General features: G+C 27.8%; 3 protein-coding genes across 3 annotated transcripts; all 3 read left to right on the top strand.

Annotated features, from left to right (window-relative positions):
• The first annotated feature begins 300 nt into the window (after positions 1 to 300).
• LOC107953327 (protein NETWORKED 3A) lies at positions 301 to 3,902 on the top strand. Its single transcript, XM_041075965.1, has 4 exons — positions 301 to 352; positions 2,107 to 2,213; positions 2,354 to 2,441; positions 3,168 to 3,902. Exons 1-4 carry the CDS (start codon positions 301 to 303, stop codon positions 3,746 to 3,748), a joined length of 828 nt encoding a protein of 275 aa, XP_040931899.1. The 3' UTR covers positions 3,749 to 3,902.
• A 159-nt stretch (positions 3,903 to 4,061) lies between these two features.
• Positions 4,062 to 6,508, top strand: LOC107947913 (uncharacterized). Its single transcript, XM_016882415.2, has 4 exons — positions 4,062 to 4,072; positions 4,577 to 4,706; positions 5,125 to 5,250; positions 5,906 to 6,508. Exons 1-4 carry the CDS (start codon positions 4,062 to 4,064, stop codon positions 6,356 to 6,358), a joined length of 720 nt encoding a protein of 239 aa, XP_016737904.2. The 3' UTR covers positions 6,359 to 6,508.
• A 12,840-nt stretch (positions 6,509 to 19,348) lies between these two features.
• Positions 19,349 to 22,176, top strand: LOC121204573 (probable indole-3-pyruvate monooxygenase YUCCA10). Its single transcript, XM_041074651.1, has 4 exons — positions 19,349 to 20,036; positions 20,359 to 20,592; positions 21,591 to 21,713; positions 21,795 to 22,176. The coding sequence occupies exons 1-4, from the start codon at positions 19,425 to 19,427 to the stop codon at positions 21,957 to 21,959; spliced, it is 1,134 nt and encodes a 377-aa protein (XP_040930585.1). The 5' UTR covers positions 19,349 to 19,424; the 3' UTR covers positions 21,960 to 22,176.
• The last annotated feature ends 1,191 nt before the right edge of the window (positions 22,177 to 23,367 follow it).

The following is a 23,367-nucleotide window of genomic DNA, read 5'->3' as shown; positions in this document are numbered from 1 at the left end:
TTTATAACAAAAAAAAAAGAAAAAAGAAACTTTAACAGTCTAGTGACTTAAATAGAAACTTTCGAACAGTTTAGTGACTTAAATGAAAACTTTTGAATAATTCAGTAACCATTTTGTAACTTTTTAAAGTTGAATTACCAAAATATAAATTTATTAATAATTTAGGATTCGTTTGTTTACATGTAAAATGTTTTATGGAAAACGTTTTCTGCATTTTCCTGTGCTTGTTTCATAGAAAACAACTTGATCAACGAAAAATGACTTACAATTCAACATAAAATAAGTCTTTTTTCCTATAAAATGACTTACCCTTTTGAAAAGCGAAAGTCATTTTCTGAAAAAGAGCTCCCATGTAGGTAATTTTATTTTTATATAAAAATTAACTTAAATCAAACTTACTATTATTATATTGATAATAAATTTTATTTTTATTTTTAAAAATATTAAAAATATTAATATAAAATATTATATTTTCAATATTATTCAAAATACATATTTAATTATTTATATTTAGTCATTTAGTAAATTATTAATATAATTAATATAATTTATTATTTTAATAAATTATTTAATATTTTAATTTTATTTTAATAATAAATTTTAAAAATAATAATTTGAAATAATATTCTTCACATATTATTGAAAATATTCAATATTAATATTTTAATAATAAATGTTTTGTATAAAGGTTAAAATATGTCATAAGTGTATATACTCTTCATAAATTTGCAATTTAGTCTTTGTACTTTCATTTTTAAGAATTTAATCCCTCTACTTTTCATATTTGAAAATCAAGTACAATTATTGACATTGTTAAATTTTTTTGTCAATTTTGTTAATGTCACATTTTTAAATAAAAAATACTCACTTGGTAGTCGTGTAACTAAAAAATAACATTATAATGAACCTGAATTTAACAAAATATTTTTAATATATGCAAAAACAATATAAAATATAAATTTATAGATATAAAATAAACTCAATTAAACAATGAAAATATAAGAAAATATCAAATGTATGTCTGTTCATTGAAAACAACTTTTATGAAATATTTTTAAGAAATCTGTCAAATAACAGAAAATATTTTATACATATTCATCCAAACACTAAAAAATATTAATTTTTCCAAGAAAGTAAAAAAATTTCCAAAAATCATTTTCAGAAGTCATTTTTGGTGAAAAAGTAGAATTAAAAACAAAATACAAAAACTAGACCAACTCCTCTAACGGAAAGGTCGCAAACAAACATAACTTATAATCTCTATATTGGACCAATTTGATCAAATGGTCTGTTTCCTGATTATCCTCTTTAGAAATGTGCTTAATGTCCCATTGTTTAAAACGCAACAATATCTGATGAATTCTTCAAACCAATGTAGAGTTGGACCCTTCAATAGATCCCTCTTAAATAGCTATAACTGCTTCAAGACAGTCAAATTGAATCAATACACTGTCATATCCTCGCTCCATAATCAAAGAAGATAGACCTTCCAGAATACCCTACTACTGAGCGTAAAAAAACAAAACAATTCCCCAAATATTTATTGTATCCAAGAATCCTCTCTCCGTCTCGATCACGTACCGAATCCGGCTTCCTCTAGAACGGAACCATCTGTACTCAAAAGGACATAATCATTAGTTAAAAATAGAGGTGGGACCTTACCGTGTGAGTCGTTTGTCTTGCCCCCTTTAGTAGAAACGTATTGCTTTGCCTAGCTATATGACAACTTGATAATTTTACTACCGTTCAATGAAATACCTTAAAAAAAATGAAAAGATTGTGATTTTTCTACAAACGCTAAGCGATGATCCCAAACAGACATTATCAATCAACATTTCCCAAATGCCAACTCTGTTGATTTTGTAAATTTAAAACAAGCGATGATTTCCTTTATAAAACCTAAGAAATTATTCCAATGGAATTATTTATCCCAACACAATCTTTAAAGACATTGGATATAATTTACCTAAAAGCTCAAAATTCCCGAACATTCCATTTACCGTTAAGTCAAGGCCTCAATTCGCTTTTGACATCAAAATGGGAAAGTTTACGAATTTTATATGATATATATCCGACCGTTATGGAAATAGATTTTTTCTTCATAAGCGCAACAATTGGGCTGGCCCGTTGAGTCCCGAGTTCCTGACTCAGTGAAACGAAAGCAACCAATAAAGAGACAAAAGAGAAACGCTCTCGCCCATTTTCCTACAACCGTAAAACCCCTCCTTTCCTTGCTATTATTTCTAAAATTCCAAACAGAGATTTCTTTCCATATTAAATCTTTTTTGTATTTGGCCAGTTTGATTGTTGAAAATTTTATTACTAATCGTTTAATCATTTCGGGATGTGCAAGGTGGAAGCTTCACAGCGGCGGCGGTGGTGGTTTCATAGTCATCATGACGGCTTAAGCCGCTCTCCATGGCTTCATTCCACTCTTTCCGGTAAAACCCTTATCACTTTTTTTAGTTTTTTCATTAGGTTAATTTATAGGTATATAGTCACTCTAGAATTTGTTATTTAACTTAGTAATTATTTCAACGATTTCATTTCCAACAAAAATAATAAAAAAGTTATTTAAAAGGTTTTTTTTAAATAATCTGAATAAGCATTTAATCTTTAATAATTATTTGCGGATTAACTACTGGCATTATACATTAATGTTACATTAATGTTTGAATCGGATTGAACTAGTTGGATCGTGAACTGGTCATGGTATTAGTTTAGAGAAAGGCTTTGATCGGGTTGACTTGGAGATTGGTACGGACCGATTGAATTGAGCAAAATCAAATTTTTTAATATTTTTTAATCGAATTGAACCAAACAGATTGACAATCAACGACCTGATTGGTTCAACCATCAGTCCGATTTAAAAAAAAAAGGGTTACATTTAACTTTTTGTAGTCTATTTTGATATTAGAATTTTGATTATTAAATTTGAATTTAGTTAATATATTTGATTTGATAATGTGATATAATTTTAAATTGTCATGTTATTAATTTTTTATGTATTCCAAATTAAGGGACTAAAATGGACTCATTCTAGTACTAAGTAGACAAACAAAAAAAATCCAAATAGTGAAGTGAGCCCAATTATCAAATTTAAAGTCTAAAACAAAAAAGAAAATTACAACATGGACCACTTTAATTGGTTTATATGTGAATGGCAGAGTTGGATAAGAAGACAAAGGCAATGCTAAAATTGATCGACGAAGATGCAGATTCCTTTGCCCAACGTGCCGAAATGTACTGCAAGAAACGGCCCGAGCTGATTAGCTTGGTGGAAGATCTCTACCGAACTCACCGTTCGCTTGCCGAGCGGTACGATCGAGCCAAGTTCAGCCACGGAACTCATGTCGTAACAACATTAGGAGCATCATTTCGTTCCATGAAGCACATATCGGATAAAGCCTATGATAGTTGCTCCGATACTATGGATTCTGAAGACTATGCCGAATCCGAAATTGATGACGCTGAAAGCCAACATAAATACAATATGAATATAATAAATGAAGAAGTAGCGATGAAGTTAAGGGAAGAAGTGGAGAGATTGAAAGAAGATAACAAGAAAGTGAAGGCTCAATTATTGGGGAAAGATGAAGAAAAGAGACAAGTGATTAGGGAATTGAGTTTGGCCATTAAAGTGCTCAAGGATGAGAATATGGAGCTTAAAAAACTTAAGGAATCCCCAATGAAATGGGAATTCAGCAAATTAAAGGAATTTTTGGGATGTTGTTTAGTGGTTCCCTGAAGTGAGTCTCATGTTACAGTTACTGTTGTTGATAGTTTTTAGTTTAGGTCACATTTCTTCATTTATATATATACATTCAGTATATATCATTTTAATAGGGTGAAATTTGTAATACCACTAATTATATTTATCTTAATATCTTTGGATTATGGCTTAGATTAAAAATTTTAATGAATAAAAAATTTAAAAAATATATATGATAGGCTTAAAATGAGCTTGAATTAACCATTTTTAAATATGGCTGAACTTAAATATAATTTTAGATTCATGTTTCAAGTCAAATTAGAGTTAAACAAATATAAAATATGTTAATATGACATTAATGTTCTGCTCAAATTGTGAACAACTCCACTTTAAACTCTTACTTTTAATTGTATAATAACAACCAAAACTTAATAGCAATTATAATATATATTATTAATTTTTTCAATATAAAATGAAAAGACTTGTAGAGATAATATCATATGTGTACTTTCATAAAATGTCTAATGTGATATTTGTATTTTAAAAATGTTTAATATAGTAATTGAACTATCAATATGTATTTTATTGTGGTATCTATATTTTCATAAAATATCCAATGCGATATTTAAACTATTAATATGTGTTTTATTATAGTGTTTGGTGTTAACACCATCAATGAGTCTAGCCTTGATAATTTGGAAAAAAGAGAATTTACATGTGGAATTTTCGTTAACTAATTTAGTAATTTACCAACGGTGTTAACATTAAGTACCACAATAAAATAATATTAATAGTTCAAATATTACATTAAATATTTTAAAAAAAATTCAAGCTTCTTTTTATTTTTATTTTTTACTATAAAAGGGAATATAGTAACATCGTGTACGGCTACGATTTGCACAAAATCCAATCGGAGATCACCTGTGGAGTGGAGACATCGAAAGCCTTTGACTGCGCAAAACTGCTAACAAGGATTGTTTCAGAATCCAAACAGGTCTCTCTCTTTACTCTTTTTTCTCCTCATTAGTTAAAATTTATTCTTTTTCTGCGTAATTTCCATTTTTCCTGATTAAATTTACATATACGATGAAGAAGAATTTACCTTAATTTTTTTTAATAAACAAAAAAGATAGTCTATTCCATGTTTTCTTTCTTTTTCCTTTTCATTGAAGTTTGTTCACTGGGCTAGACCGGCTCTACACATTCCCAAACTCTTCTTGATCTCACTTTCATTTATTCCACCTAAAAAACATATCAATTTTACTTCGAAATCGACTATAATTTTTCATTTTTGGATCACATTTGGCAATAGTCTTTGTTTAACAATGCACGTTAACTGTTCGATATAATGCTTCTTTATACGCTCTGCGAAGTGTTATATGTATGTTTTACATTTTGTTTCTGGTTTTCAGGGTGTTGTCTGTGAGATGTTGAAGCAAGTAATATGGAATTTGAGGAAAAGGGTAGTTTCAGATTCTGGAGATAAACTTATTTTGCCTTGCATGTACGTGCCCACCAGTTCTTTTCATGCTGGACAGGTAACTTTCTATTCTTTTAAATTTTGTTTCAGTTTTTGTGGAAATACCCAATTCGTCCTCCTTCGAGAATTTTCAAATCAAATCCAAACCCATTAACCATTGGTCTCCAGAGATTGTTTTCATCGTTTGATATTTCAAGAAACAAAAGTACGTTGAAACATGAAAAATAAAAATCTTACTTTGCAACTTGCTTTGTCAAGTCCTTTATGTATACGAAGCATGAAAGAAATAAATCTGTGAATTTTAACTGAATTAAGGCTAAATACTGCTTGGTAACTGTTACAAAACAAAAGTTTGGGGTGCTAGAATCGGATGGTTCTCACAATAGGCAGTTCGGAGAACTAGTAGAAATATGTCATGGGGCCTTTGGGATGGAGGAGGGGGCCATTGGCCTGGCTCACAATGCCTTACTATATAACGGGTGACTTGATGGTAGTGTATAAGAATGGGTACAAGAGTAACCAATAGGGAAGTAGTACCATGAGAGGGGGCACAACTGATAGATTTTCTTCATTAAAGAGAACTTTAATTTGGGTTCGAGGCACTTTCGATGTTTGAGGCTAAGGTGCAATGCCAGCCGGTGCCAAAGTGTTGCTTCATTAGCAGCTTGTAAAGTTCAGAGTTGCCAACTTTATACAACATTTTCTCAGTACAGGTTCATTGTTCACAAAAAAGTTTTTTTGGAGTAGAGGATTTTCTTGACGATGATAATAGCAGGCCGTACACTTATCAGAAAGAAAAGAAGTCGAAGAATCCGAACAAGCATGTCTCATTCAAACAACAAACTGAAGCCTACATGGAACCGTTTACACTCGATGTCTTCATCTCAAAGCGCTTTGTTTCTGCTTCGGTTACACATAGGGTGACATGTAAGCAAGTTGCAGTTGCAGGCACAAACTCAAAGGACATTAAAGCAGTACTGAGATCCAGATCGGACATTCCGGCTTGCTTGGCGATCGGGAGGATATTGGCCGAGAGAGCGAGAGAAGGCGATGTGTATACAGCTTCTTATACTCCCAGGGAGAGGGATAAATTTGAAGGCAAAATCAGAGCTGTGGTTCAATCCCAAATTGATAATGGAATTGATATTAAAGTTTATCTTGATTGAATAAATTTATCTTTACCTTTTGTGAATATGCTTGACTGTTGTATTTCATAAAGTAGAAATTTGAATGTGCAAGCCTATTGTTGAGCTTTAGTAATCGAGTTTGTAAACAACATACCTATACTTTGAAATTATTAGGTTTTGCTCCAAAAATTTCCAATTAGGCTTCATCATTGTTAAGTTCACTATTTGAACTAAAGCAATAATTCTACTGGAAAGTGATTCCCTTGATCATTGTTAAAATTTTTTAATTTTTAATATAGTTGGAAAGTAGGAAAAGTTATCTTTGGAAAGCAATAAAAGAAATTCTCTTTATTTTGATTTAGGTTATCTTTAAAAAAAAAAAAGCCTTCTTTCAAATCCATTTTCTTTCATTATTTATATAAAAGCAAAATGCAATTAATAGGTTTTTTTAGTACAACAACTATTCGAATCCAGATTAATTTTAAAGAGTGAATTAATAAAAATTTGTATTTTCTTCTCCCAATATTTAAGTTACATTATGTTTTCGAAATATATATATATTACATGTAAATAATAAAATAATATTAAAATAAATTATATTTAATCGAAAATTTTGAATCATTTTTACATCACTTAAGGTTATAAATTTAAATGTCATCAATTAAAATATTATTATTACATATTTAATAATAAAATATTAAAATACATGAACATTGACTTTAATTAAGAAGTGTAATTGTGTGAATTATCATCATGTTGCCCAGAAAATGTTTAGTAAACCTATTAGCCTACGCTTCTCATAATTTTAGTCAACAGTTTTTAATGTATACTAAATGTTATTAAAAAAAATTCCACCAATAATATTTTAAGGTATCACATTCTATTAGAATCACCAAATACCTCCTAGTCATCTATAATTTTTTTTTTTGGGAATAAAGTAATATTTAATTCTTAGACTTAGACATTTTTTCAACTTAAGGATTTTATTAAGGTGTGATAATGTGACATTTTAAGATTGTGTCACATCATAACTTTGATTTTTTAATATATATATTTTTAATTTTCAAGTAATAATATGACACAATTTCAAAATGTCACGTTATCATCACATATTAATAAAATTCAAGTTTAAAGACCAAATTGTTAAATTTTTGGACTAATGAAGACAAAAAAAAAATTCAAAGATCAAGTTGTTCAGAAAATTGTAAGTTTAAATAATAAGGCCTTGAACCTATTGAAAAAAAATTAATGCATTGTTTGATAAATCGGAAAAATTAAATCAAGTGAATAGTTTAAATGATTTAATTTTTCTATATATTTAATAATCTAAAATAAAAACAATTCGATAGAATTTTTTTTATTATAAAAAAATGTGAAAAATGATAAGTAAAGAAAAGCTACTTATCACTTAATGGAGAATACTTTCAATTAATTCAATTTCATTCTATTTATTTTAATATTATATTATTCTATAAAAGCTTTATGCTTAAAATTTAAATTTTGTTTAGAAAAATGTGAAAAGTTTAAGAATTAGGAATAAATTTTTGAATATAACTATTTATATTTTGAAATTTATATTTATCAAACAATAATTAATTTTAAGTAATATATTAATAAAATTTTATAACTTAAATTCACTAATTAAATTTTCAGTACTTAAAAATTTTTTTAACACTTATTTTTTCATCACTTAAAGTTCTATTAATTCACTAACAGATTGTTGACATGACTTTTTTTTTACTTTTGACTAAATTTGAGGACCTCATTACAATTAATCCAAAATATTATTTTTAGTTTATTTGCAACATAAGACTAAAGTTTATAAGTTTTCTCTTTTTCCTTTTCTTCTTGTTTGTTCCTGAAAAAAATAACAGAGGAAATGATAATAGTTTTGACTTTTTTTAAAACAACCCAACCCAACCCCACTCTCACCTTCAACTTGACATCTTCATCCTCGTTTCTCTTGTCTTGGTTCTAGCCTTGTTTGCCATGGGGGTTCTTCTTAATCATTGGTAATCAAGCTCATCTTGCGAATTTAATTTTTCAGGAAATTAAGCAAGCCTTAACAATCAAGTAATTATTAAAAACAATCTATTTCATCTTAGTAACAAGTTGTACCAAAATAAACAATTTTACTGTAATTTTTAAACTATTGAAATTGTAAAAAAAAAAAAGTATCGATTAGCGATGAAAAAAATAGCATTAGAAAGAAAGAAGAGGTTTCGACATCTAAAACGTCGTTGCTGCAATAGAAGAAGTGTCAGAATAGTTGGTAAATGATAATTCCGCAAATGATCTCCAACCACATTCAACTTTTTTTTTTATAATTTTAAAATTAAAAGGAAATTGATGGGGTCGAAGATAAATCACGTGAGTTTTTCTTTATTTTTTAAGTTAAAATATTAACTAATTAAAATTTTGAAGTTTTAGTATTTTAATTTTTATTTTTTGCACATGTAATACTAATAAGAGTAGTAACGACCTCGTTTACTAGTTGTCGTCCATGAGAGTGGGGTTGGGTTGTTTTAAAAGAGTCAAAACTATCTTCATCTTCTATTACTTTTCCCACGAAACAAACAATAAGAGGAAGGAAAAAGAAAAAACTTAAAAACTTTAGGCTTATGTTGCAAATAACAAAAAAAAATTGAACTAATTATAAAGAAGACCCTAACTTTAGTTAAAAGTAAAAAAAAAACAAAATTTTTAACAGCAACGACTAGTTTGAGCAATTATTTTTATTAGAGTGATTAAATTGACAAAAAAAATTAGAATAATCAAAATAGAAATAATGCTATTTTAGAGTGACCTAGTATATTTTACCCAATTTTTCAAAAAAAAAAGTGTGAAAAATAATAAATAAACGAGTAACTAAGTTATATTTAATGTAAAAAGTTTCAATTTATTCAATTGTATTTTATTTCTTTTAATATGATCTTTTAAACACGTTACTTTTAAAATATTAAAAATTCCATTTATCGAAAATTTTAATTTTAAAAACATAAAACTTATATTTAATTCTTTAATATTAAATTCTTAGTACTTAATATTATTAGTTATGAAACAAGTATTGTTTTTGAGAGATGGAAAATATTTGGTCAATGCCTGCTCAACCGCTTAATCTTCAAGTGGGCTTGCAATAAAATAATTAAAATATTTGCATGTTACTCTCAAAATTCAAATATATATATATTTCGTGTCAGTTGAATAAAAAAAACATATTTGCATTTTTTAATGCATGTTGATATCAGTAAACTCTTTATTTTTTTTTTAAACTTTTCTATCAAATTTTAATTACACTCACTAATTCACTTAGAGTATTTGCGATTAATTTAGATTCAAAATAATCACATGATTCACTCAGTTCAAAGATCAATTTAAGAAAAATAGTTAATTTTGGAAATTAATGTAAAAATTTTAAATACTAAAAAAAAAATAGAGATAAAAGTATCATAAAACCCCTTGTATTACACCTTACATTACATTTTAGCACTTTTATTGAAAAGAAAAAAGAAAAAGAAAAATTAGATCCTCTATGTTTAGATGACTTAGCAAAACAACCCCTCCATTAATATTAGGTGTTTATATATAAGGGATAATAGCAAATTTAACCCTTAACCTTTACATATTTATTCAATTTAATCCCTACTATTTTATTGGAAGTAAATTAAAAAAATTTAAAACTAATAAAACTAAAGGAAAAAAAGGCATTATTAAAAAATTAAAAAAATCAATTAAGCCTTTTTAAAATTTGAAACTTATTTAAAAAATCACAGAAGTTATAAAAATTTTAAAATTAAATTTTTTATTAAAAAATAATAATATTGATCTATAAAAGAATGGGGTCAATTTTTTAAATCCTATAATCATTAGATTTTAATGGGTTGGTATTGTTATCTTTTTTAATAAAAAATTACAATTTTAAAATTTTTATAACTTTTGTGATTTTTTAAATAAGTTTCAAATTTTAAAAAGGCTTAATTAATTTTTTTTAAAATTTTTACTAAGGCCTTTTTGATCTTTTAGTCTTATTAGTTTCGAAAATTTTTAATTTACTTTTAAAAAAAAGAATAGGATTCAATTAAATAAATATATGAAAGTTGAGAGTTAAATTTATTATTGTACCAAAATTTAATAAAAGGGTTGTTTTAATGTAACATAAAGAGAGTAATTTTGAGAAAAAAGAGGCGTAATTGTAAAAATTGAAAAAAGTAAATTAAAAATTGAGGAAGGAGATAGGAAGTGAAAACAGGGAAAGGCGCTTACGTAATAAGATTGAAGTAGTAAAAGTCAAAGTATGGGAGGATGTGTTTATATAGCAGCCTTGCTTTTTAAAGCAATTTAAACAACCTCCACATTACTTTGAAACAAAGCCAATTAGATTATAGCTAATAAGTTTGAAAAGTGTGATGGATGATAATGACAACATTCTTAAATTATCCTCAAATCATCATTCCTTTTGAATTCACCACTTAATCCAACTTTCCTCCTACATTAACATAACCAACTTCTTTAAATATTAGAATATTTAAAAATAAACTAAAGATGCATCAACTTAATTAAATCGTTGAAATTTGCATCCTAATCCTACCATCATTAAATTAACTTGATAATGACCACCGATCAACTAAGAAATAACTACCAAAATTCCTAAAAGACTCACTGCATTAGTAATGTATAAAAAGTTAAATATAAGATAATCTATTATCGTCATCATCTTGAATCTACACAATTACTATTATATATCATGATAAGACGTTTACTAATATATAAGTATAGATATTAATGGAAAATAACTATTTTAATAATCACATTTTTTAACTTTTTAAAATATATAATTTCATATTTACGTGTTCTTAAAGAATATTTTATATTAATTGATTATTGTAACTTTTTAACGATGTTAATAATATGGATTAAAAAATAACATTTTTAATAATGACGGATTGTGAAATTAAATACAAAATTTAGATTTTTAAAATTTAAGTTGTCGAGAGTCTTAGTTCAATTGATATTGATAATATTATTAATATAAAGGAACATAAGTTTGAACATATTAAAACACATTTATCTTTTTTATTAAAAATGAGAAAAAATTATAAAAAATTATAAATATTCAAAAAAAAAAATCAAGTTGAGCTTGAAAAGGAGAAAAAATAAAAAGTTTACCTAAAATAAGGGTAACATGTTTGCCCAAATTCATACCCAAATCCTGAAATCATCATCGAAATCCAAATGATGCAGTTGATGCCCCACTCCCTTTTTTTTTAATTAACTATGAGACCACATATTTAAGTTTATTGTATATGCTTAAATTTGGATTTCATCTATATTTTAATTGATTAAGTTTAGTTTTTATATTTTTTAAATAGATTAATTTTAGTTTTGGCCTAAAATGATAACACTTAAATTTAATTGATTAAATTATGTTATTAGTCTTGTATTATGCATAAACTTATACATTTAGTTCATATTCTTTAATTTGGTCATTCTTAGTCCCTATATTTTTTGAAATTTGGATTTTTGTTTTGACACAAATGATAAATGTTAAATTCATTAATTAACTTTTTTGTATATAATCGGTGAGTCCCTCAACTACCTTGAGTGTTTCCTTCACTTTACCTATGGATTCCTTAAGATGAACGACTCAACTTTCCAAAGTCGACAACATATCCATTGATCTGCTATTTTTCCTACCCATTCCATCACAAGTCTCTTTAGTCCCAATCTGCTCGTCTACTCCTTTCGTTATCTCAACTGGCACTTTCGAACACTGGCTCAAATACCAACTGTCATAGAGCTAGAACTTTAGTTTGGTAAATCGCGTGGCCTTAAGTAATTTCTTTGCTTGAAATCTGCCTAAGTCAGTCTTATTCTCAAAAAGTGAGAATTCAAAAAGGAAATTCTCTAAGGCATCAAAATAAAACGGAAGCAAACTCAAAGAAAATGAGCAATGAAAGAACTGAAAAGCTACACAAAAACAATGCACATAAGGTGTTTGAGTAAATGCTCTCAAATATATTCACTCGTTATGAATAAAATGATTACAAATGAAAAAGGAAGGTTTTATTTATAGTTGAGCTCTCCCAGATCTAACAGTATAGATCGAGTTACATTAATGGCTAAGATTAATGTTTATCTACAAGATGAGAGTCCTAAAGATTTAAACTCTATATAATCTTATCCCTTAAGATTTACAATATTCACCATGGTAACTCCAGTTTTACTGGAGTGTTCTACTAGGTCACCAATGCTTCAAGTAGATGGACTTCTCCATGTGTTCCACGAATTGGGCCAGTTCAAATAGGTCAAATGAGCCCCATTTAATCAATTAATCTCTATGAGTTGTTCTGTGTGCATTATTCACAAGTTTTAATTCGCAGCCCGTGACACATACATATGGATGGATCATTGACACGGTTGCTACAACCTCATTATCAAAACTTGGAGAAAATTCAAGTGCAGTAATGAATTTGTCAAAAAGTTTCATATCTTGATTGCATTTTTGAGAACCCAATGCACTCTTAATATGGTGAATTTTTTAAGAGGTTATGTGTGAAAATGAGTACAATTAGGTAAAATTATCATTGAGGCTTTTGTACTAAGAATCAGATTACATTTTACTCATTTTATTTAAAAATTGGTAAATTAGTTTATGTATATTAGATGAAAGAGCAAACTGATTCTTCTATTAAAAATTCCATTCATTTCTAATATTAAAAATTGGTTATTGTATGTAACACCCCCTACCCGTATCCGTCGCCGGAATAGAGTACGAGACATTACTGAGGAGTACAAAACACTTACAGATAATTTAAATATATTTTCATAACAACTTGTCTCGATTTCATACTATTTCATATTTAAGCTTTACTCACCAAAGTATTTGAAATATCATCTTTATGCAAATAGCACACATAAGGTACATAATTCCATAATTAAGAATGAACACATTTATCAAACATATTCCACATTCATATATCAATGTCTCACGTTTTCATATATCAATAACCATCATTTTTCTTGTTTTTCACATAATTATGTGTAACCATTGATAAGCATGCAATTCACTGTTTCTTCCTGTCAATCACAATTTCAAATGACAAATTCGTGTGAATGAGCTCAAACTCATTAGGTGTTTAAATTCTGTCACTTTGATTCACATACTCATAATTTACTAACATATCCTGTCAAACACAATCTCTGAATGACAAAATCACATAATTGAGCTCAATAATAATAATGATAACATTACTTACATTTCTTTTTCCACACGTTACATTTACGACTTACCAACTTGTCCATTCAAGGAACGGCTTACGGATTTGAGTACATCGTGATCTGAAGCCCAAAGTCTAGCTGAAGCACATAAGTGCTAAACGGAAGCCCGAAGGCTAACTGAAGCTCATCAGAGTTGAACTGAAACCCCAAAAGGGTTGACTGAAACTCATATGAGTTAACAGAAGCTCATAAGAGCTAAACGAAAAGCAAAAACGAGAATTCGCAACAAATGCTGAATAATTTACCGTCAATTCATCTTTTTCACTGAAAGATCGTACTCGTTTCCTGCGTTCCGTTCCTCCGAAATTCTCAGTTCAATTTCATAACTTTTGTACATAATTTACTTATCTTCAACAATTAACATACATAAATATTAATCACCATTCATAAAATAATATTGAAATTTAATAATATTAACAAATGGTCACTAAATGTAGTTATATAAACTCACAAGTTCGATTTTTGTATTATAGCGATAATCATAATTTCATAATAAATATTCCAAATAAAACATTATATCGTTTCTAATTCAATACTTATCGATTATAATCGGGCATGTGATCAATTTATACACGAGTCATTCATATATTTTTTCCTCTTCCTCCTCTCCATCCACATCCTTGGTATAAATAACACACTTGTAAGTAACCTTATCCATAATTTTCACTAATTATTTATGTGAATATTCAAGCTATCCACCCGTGTCATAGTCACTAAATTATTTATATCTGAAGCTACTAAACTACAAATTAAGATCCGCTAATTTTTCCTAAAACTAGATTCACATATATTCTTACCATAAAATTTTCATAATTTTTGGTTGGGCCAATTAATACATTTTATTTATTGAAGTCTCCCCTGTTCTGCTGTCTGACAGTTCCAACTCTTCTTCGCTAAAAATTAATTATCTCCTCATACAGGATTCAAATGATATTCCCGTTTATTTCTCTTAAAAATAGACTCATTCAGGATTCTAAAAATATAAATTTAAGCCCATAATTATTTTTATCCAATTTTTTATGATTTTACAAAGTCAGAACAGGGGAACCCGAAATCATTCTGACTTTGTCTCACAAAATTTATCATATCTCATGATTTACAATTTTATTGCTTATATCATTTCTTCTATAAGAAACTAGACTGAATAAGCTTTAATTTTATATTTTATTCATCCTCTAATTATATTTCTACAATTTTTGGTGATTTTTCAAAGTTAGACTACTGTTGCTGTCCAAAACAGTTTTAGTGCAAAATGTTGATTTCCATTTTGCCCCAAATTTCACAATTCATACAATTCAGTCCTTACTCAATTAACCCCTAAATTAAAATAATTTTCTCAATTAATACTTTTCCTAAACATTATAAGTTATTTCATAACTATTGAAATTCATAATTTCCACATAAAACTCTAACTTCAAACTCTTTTACAATTAGGTCCCAAACATTCACTTTCTATTAAATTCTTTCAATAAAATCAACATATAAACAATTTAAAGCTCTAATTCCATGCCAAATAATCATATACTTCCAGCACATATGCATAGAAACTTTCAATTGCTTTCATAGAATCAAAAACTAATGAATTCAACAAGTGGACCTAGTTGTAAAAGTCACTAAAACACAAAAATTTTAAGAAATAATCAAGAATTGAACTTACTTGAAGTAAAAATATGAAAAACCAGCTTAATAGAACTCTTCCATGGCGTTTTTCTGATGAGAATGCAGAAAAATAAAGAGAAATCTAGATAATTCCACTTTAGTCCTAGCTTTATTAAGTAAATTTTGCAATTTTGCAATTTTGTCCTTAATTCTCCTTATTTTCTTGCTGATTTCATGCCCTTGCCGTCCAGCCCAAATATACCTTGGGTCTATTTTCGTTTTAAACCCTCTTTCTTTTATCAATTAAGCTATTTATCATTTTCCACAATTTTGCATTTGATACAATTTAGTCCTTTTTGTTCAATTAACTATCAGAACTTTAAAATTTCTTGACGAAACTTTAATACTAACATATTAACACTCCATAAATATTTATAAAAATATTTATGGCTCGATTTAAAATTCCCGAGGTCTCGATCCTCGTTTTTTATTCTAATTATTCTAATATTTATTTTTAGTACACTATTCACTATTTCAAAATTTTTCCTAACTTCACATTTAACTTATACTCACTAAACTAATAATATTTCCTACTCATTTTTCGAATTTAGTGATCTCGAATCACTGTTTCGCCACCACTGAAAATTAGGCTGTTACATTGTATGTCAGCTGGAGGTATATGTAGCACACCACATGTCACTGTCTAGTTATTCCATCAACCACACCAATTTTTAATAATACAAATAGATAAAATTTTTAATAATTTTCTCTTTATTCTAACATACAAAGACTAATTTGCCCATTTTTTGAGTAGATGGGACAAAATAAAATATTACTTCTAGTACAAGATCTCCATGGTACTTTTATTGCATAATTATAGTTATTAGTATATTTGAATTAACAATTCAATATACAAATAGATTGATAATGAAAATATATGAAAATTTAAACCAAAATAAATTTAGACGATTTGGTGAGACTTAGATTAGAATAAATATGAAATAACTCGCACATAAAATTCACTTGAGATCTTAAAATTTCGATGAGTCAACATTCTTAAAATAAGTCAAAGTCGCATAGGCAAAAATCTAAATATTTTAAATGAAAAGATAATATTTAAGTGTTATTTGAAATAAAGTAGTAAATATAAGTTATAAAATTTATTTGGTATCTCACTTAAAATTAAGTATGAAGTTGATTTAGTTTGTTAAATATAAAATTTAAAGTATGAAAAATTTTCTTTTACATTTTGCCTTTATTCTTTTAAAATCTTTTATGTTATTTTAAACAATGTGAATTTTTAAATATAAAGATAATATAACATTATTTGATGATTTTGTTTTTTATTTATTTATTAAGAAAACCTTTATGTAGTTTAATCACATAGTGAAACATGGCATAAAATACTGTTGATTGTCAATTAACTTTTAATTGAGTATTATTTATTTCTAAAATTTATATATTTTGAATTATTTATGTTTCTAAAATGTATATATTATAAAAAATAATATTTTATAAATTTGAAATTTCTAAACTTTTATTTCGAAGATTTGTTGAATTTTTTAATATATATTTTAATTTTTCGGTATAGTTTTGTTAAATTTATGTTCTTAAATTTGAATTTGAATTTTTATACATTTATAAATATTTTTTCTAAATAAATATAAATTTTAAAATTTTTATTTTTATTTTGAAATAAATGCGATTTTTATTGTGATGTGAAAACTTTTAACCGAAGATGATAATTTAAATATCACTTCAATCCCAAAGAAAAAAAAAGCAAAATAAAATTCGAAAAAGGTATAATTTAAATATTAATTCATCATTTAAACCTTTTAAAAAAATAAAAATAAAAGCATCGATAACAACAGCATAAAATAATCTGCCGTGTGTGGCATAGACGTCCCTAAAAAGTTGTATGGTTGGAAAAGCAACTGCAAATATCTTCAAATGTTTTATAATTTTAAGGTTAAATCCAAGAATTTATATCTAAATTATCCCTCTACGGAATATTTATATAAAAATTAAATATATTTTTAGTTGAAATAATAAAATTGAAGAAATCAAAGTCGAATTCAAATTTTATTATATGCATGTACCTTTTAGATTTTATATAAAAAATAAAAATATCTTTAAAAATAATATTTATTTCAGATAAAAATATTTTTAAATATTATTTGTTGTTTGGTATAAATAATAACTTTTTAGTAGAGTAATTATTCTGTCTAATATTAATAGAGTAAAAAATTCAACAAGTATATATAAACTAATGCCAAGCGTTTTTTTTAATTATTATTTTATTATACTCTACAAACAAATGACATCAATTTAGATAGATTTTTTTTTACTCCAGCAACAATATATAAAATAATTATATTTTTAAATAAATTTGGGATTAATTCATCATAGAAATTAAGTAAAATTTTTAAATAATAATAGTATGAGTAGATGTTTTTTTTCTTATTTGAATACAAAATTTATATTTTTACGACATTAAAATCGAAAATTATGATTTATTGTAATAACTATCACACCATATTCACTTATAATTAATTTTTTATATAAAATTTTAAAAAAAAATCTAATCTATGAGATTCATACAACAATGTCCTAGGTGTAACTAAAATAGATATTATATATAATAGCTTAAAATATGCTTTTAAGTACTTATTTTTTTTTGTATATTTGAAATTTAATTTTTTTATATTTTAAATTTTAAGTTTAATTGTTAATTCTATTTAAATTTTCTAATAAGTTCACTAATATGATATTTTAAAATAAAAAATATATTCACCAAAAAATCATTTATAACATTACATATTAGACAACAATTCATGCGTAATTTTGAATTTTATCCCTTTTATTAATGGTAACTAATTTTATGAATGAAACTTTAATTTAATAGTAGGGTTAAGATGTTTAGAATTTTGAAATCCCAAATTAAGATCCACTCTTTGTGTAAAACACATATAAATTTTTTTTAAAAATTTATTATAATTTAAATATTATCATGTGTGAGTTATATTTTAATTTTAAATTTATTCTTACTTGATAAGAATTTAATCTTAAATATAATTAATGGAATAATTATAATTTTTTAGGTTTGTAATTTATCCTCAAATTGGGGAAGGTGTCGGTGCCAAACTAATCTATGTGTACACCTAATATTCGTATATTTTGTTTAATTGGTACCAAATTTTGTATTTAATGAATAAAATTTATTTTATTTTGATGTTATTAATATTGGTTTTACAAGAAGATAGTATAATCCAAATGAAAGTGTGTATATCCTAAGAGCATAGGTAAATAAGTTTCCTAATTTAAAAGCACCGCAAGTCAAATCTCAAGTCACTACGTGTAATCACTGCAAATTAACAACACATCTTTATGAGTAATTAAAAATATATATCATTTCCATCATTTTATATTTTTATATCAACTTTTGAAAAATACTTACAAATTATAATATCTTCATTACATCAACTTTTATTATTATAGCTAAAGCCATATTAATCTTTCTTGTAAATTTATAATATAAATTTTTAATTTAATATTCTTAAAATACTCTTAATTAAATTAATGTCATGAGTTAATCAATATCAATTTATAGTTAAAAAAAGCTTAAAACATATTTTTATATAAAGATTTTTATCTTTTTATATAAAATCTTTAAATGAACACGTATTAGAATAACTAAAATCATTAAACCCATTTGTCCAATAACAATTTTATAAATCTTTAAGAAACAATTTTATAAAAGGTAAATTTTACTAATTTTCACTTAATTTGTTTGTCACATAACTATAAAAAGTTACAAAATAGTTATCGAATTTTTTAAATTTATTTTTTTTGGTCACCCAAATTACTCTGTGTAAAAATTAAGAGTTAAGTTTTTTAAAATAAACGCTAAATTACTACAAAATATAAATATTAATGATTAAAATTATTATGTCAATTTTAAAAACTGCCACTATTAATCAGTGATAAAATAATCTTAAAAAATTATCATATACTTCTATTTTTTAAATAGTTTACTATTATCTTTAACCACATTTATCAACCCTTGATCTTCAATCTAAAATCTCCAACCGTAACAAATAATTTCTCAATAAACAATGTGGTACTATAATAGTATAAATATCTGCCCACAGCTGTGTTTCCATCCCCAAGGCAGCGACCCATTCTGCTTGATATCGCGCTACTACATAGCCGGTCATTATCGTCGGGGATGCAAAAAGAACAGGTCATTATCGTCGGAGCGGGCCCTTCGGGGCTGGCCATGGCGGCTTGCCTTAACCACCACTCAATCCCATACATAATCCTTGAAAGAGAAGACTGTATCGCTTCTCTGTGGAAGAAATACGCCTACGACCGTCTCCACCTTCACTTAGACAAGCAATTCTGCGTGCTCCCTCACATGCCCTTCCCCGACTCTTACCCACGTTTCGTCTCCAGACAACAGTTCGTAAGCTACTTAGACGACTACGTTTCTCGTTTTAAGATCAGCCCTTTGTACCGTCGGACCGTCGAGTCAGCAGAGTTCGACGGAGAGACCGGGAAATGGATTGTTAAGGCCAGGAACTTGGGTTCTGGCGAGGTGGAGGAGTTGGAAGGGAGGTTCTTGGTGGTGGCTAGCGGTGAAACGAGCGACCCTTTTACGCCGGTGATTGAAGGGCTTAATACTTTCCCCGGCGATGTTCTTCATTCGACGCGGTTCAGAAATGGGAAGGCGTTTCAAAACCAGAAGGTTTTGGTTGTGGGGTCGGGGAATTCGGGCATGGAGATCGCTTTTGACCTTGCCAATCATGGTGCCCAAACTTCTTTAGTTGTTCGAAGCCCGGTAATTAACAAGTTGAACTTTGGTTCCATAGTCCTCGAATTTCACATAATTTATAATTTTATTAATTATTCTAATAAATTAATAGGATTATTTTTTTCAAATAATGTTGATATAAATCTTTTTGTGATGGAAGTTGTATCTTCAACTTGCTAATGATTTTATTAAAACTAAAATATTAAATAATGTGAAGGGGTCAACTAATGACTTGCCTTGATATCAAATCATTACCAAGGACTAAAACCATATTTAACTTGTAGTTGTTTGTAATGGTTGAAGTGATGAAACCGGTTAAATTACTTGCAATGGTTGATATGTTTTGCAGGTTCACGTTCTTTCAAGGGATATGATTTACTTGGGGTTAATTTTGGTGAAGTATATACGGGTAAACTTGGTGGACTCGTTAATGGTGATGCTTAGCAAGCTTGTTTATGGGGACTTGTCCAAGTACGGAATCTACAGGCCCAAGGAAGGTCCATTTTTCATGAAAGCTGCCTATGGAAAATACCCTATTACTGATATTGGTACATGTAAGAAGATCAAGTCCCAGGAGATTCGGGTAATATTATTGTCATTTTCTCTACCAATTACTATGTTACAACTTCCATTAAAAAAAATGAATTTTTAATTATTGTTGTACATATGGTCAAATCAATCGAACTGAAAATTGATAATATAACCGATTGATTGGTATTCTTGAAGGAAAAAAGGAAATGAGGGTACGAGGGTTTGTAACAATAACGTGAACAAAAAAAGTTGGTGATGTCATTTGCAATTAACAAAGGCCTTTCTTAATTTCCTTAAAACCTAAGAATCTCTGTTACATTTTCAACTCTCTTTTACCCTTTATTTATTCACTGCTTTGGTCAATCATAACCGATTGTGACATGAGTTTTATATTATTTTTTGTCCCCATCTCAATTTTAAAAAATACAAATTAATTATCCTAAAAACTTCTAAAAGATTGTATAAAATTATAATTCTATGTTATCTCTATTCTTTTTTAATAGAAAATAACAAATCAAAATTTTTTTTTGATTTTTAATATTTTTTTGTTAGATTTGAATTTTTTTAAGGAGAAAAAAAAGCTAAAAATTAAGAGGAAAAATTTGATTTATCATTCTCCTATTGAAAATGGATAAATATAACGTGGAATTACAGTTTCATACAATCATTTCTCCCAAAAGTTGCATTTTTTTATATTATAATATATTTTTTTTATGTTGATTGAGCCTTAACTCAATTGATATTGACATCGTCACTAGTATAAGAGAACATGACTTGAGAGGACTTATGGGTAGTTTTAATCATTGTATAAAAATAATATTATATTTTATAAAATCTTTTAAAAGCTAAAAATTCTAATTAAAAATATTAAAATAATTATAAAAATAAAAGAGACTTTGGTAAAATTTTCAAAAGGGGAAAATTTGATATGAGCTTGACTGAAATTTTTAATAAAAAAATTGACTGCCCCCGGCCGGGCCCAATTACGGCATCTTGTTTCGCTTAGATATTTGGTTTTCAAATAATCCAAAAATGCATAATATTTTTCAGGTGTTGCCGTCTATATGTAGCATAAGAGGCAACGAGGTGGTGTTCGAGAACGGCACAACGCATCCCTTCGACACAATCGTCTTCTGCACTGGCTTCAAGCGCTCCACTAATGTCTGGCTTAAGGTAACATATCATACCCTGTGTTTTCCCTTCTCAAACCACAACATCAAACTAACTGCGCTTTACTATAATAAACTGAAACAGGGAGATGATTACCTGCTGAATGATGATGGGATTTCCAAGCTGAGTTTCCCAAACCATTGGAAAGGAAAGAATGGCTTGTACTGCGTTGGTCTGTCGAGAAGGGGGCTATATGGGGCGGCTAGCGATGCACTCAACATAGCCGATGATATCAACTCACTTCAGTAACTAAATGATTCCTTTGATCCACCAAATTACATATTCTAAACCAAGCAGAACACACATATTAGTTCACTTGTGACTATGTACTTATGCATGCATGCATCTATGTACGGATGTATGTGTTGAAATATGGATGCATGATATAGCCAAACCAAGGTGGTTTAGGGTTTAAGCTATCTGTATGAATAATCATTTCTTTAGTAAATCCAATAGAGTTATAATACTGTAGTGCTATTGTATGGAATATATCACATACAGGAGAACTGTAGAAAGTTCCAGACCCATTGGGTGGCATCAACTTTCAACTGAATACAAAATCATCAGATGAGAGGAATGCCATTTGACTCCAATTGTCTGAAAAAAATATGGTCATGATATTCATAGGTCTAGTTTTAAAACTACAAGGTAGGATCCCTTGTTAAGAGAAAAGAGCTATCATAAAAGAACAGAAAAAAACAAACATGATACAGATTGGTACTCTTATAATAGCTTCAGTGGTTCCTTTGTGTAAACTTACATTTAACATCTAATTTTTTTTAAAAAAAGAAAAAGATAAAAGAATGATGGCATATTTAACATCTATTTTTTTTTTAAAAAAGAAAAAGATAGAAGAATGATGGCATATTTACATTTGTTTTGGCACAATTCAAATCATGTCACCCAACCGTTAACATAATCCCAAATTATCAAATGAAAAGCCTGTTGGCTCTAGCTTAAGTTTGGACTTCTACTGGCCTAAAACATTTTGACACTAGATAAATTTACTTTTTTGCAAAGTTTATATGCTTTCCCATAAGACAAATTCGACCCCCAAAAGCAAAATGATTCAATGTCTTTTTTGTTTTATGAAATCATCTCATTTTCCATATGCTGCAAGTCTAATAGACTAGCTATCCTTGTAAAAAAGTATTACGTACCATATACACCCTTAATCAACAAAAAACTTCATTCTCAATAGCATATAGGGATTACCTATGCTCTTACTTTAGATATGGAAGTGACCTTAACTAGAATAAGGATTAGCTTCAGATGGCTAGGGGTTGGCATTGACAGTGTCCACTCGTTGGGTAAAGTAGTGGTGGTATGGCTGGAACAGGAACATGACCTTGCAATATCACCAACCAAGAATATTCCAGCACAGGAGCAAGTGGAAGATGTCTTTACAAAGCAGTTGTCAACTCATTTGTTTTCAAAGTTTCGGTCTTGTCTTAAAGTGGTTGGCCAATCTCAACTGCAGGCAGCGATTTAGTAGATGGAGGAATATTGAGGAATGTTATAGACGTTAGCAGTTAGTTGGATCAGTAGCTAAAGTCAGTTAAACTATTAACAACAGTTATAGTTTTGTTAACAGTTCCCACCTTGTATTATAAATTCCAGAGCTTAGTCTCATGCAATGAAATGTATTTGGTTTAGC

The sequence above is a fragment of the Gossypium hirsutum genome, chromosome A08, assembly GCF_007990345.1.
Source record: "Gossypium hirsutum isolate 1008001.06 chromosome A08, Gossypium_hirsutum_v2.1, whole genome shotgun sequence".
In the NCBI taxonomy this organism is placed as follows: Eukaryota; Viridiplantae; Streptophyta; class Magnoliopsida; order Malvales; family Malvaceae; genus Gossypium; species Gossypium hirsutum.
This window is presented reverse-complemented; position numbering and strand designations above follow the sequence as displayed.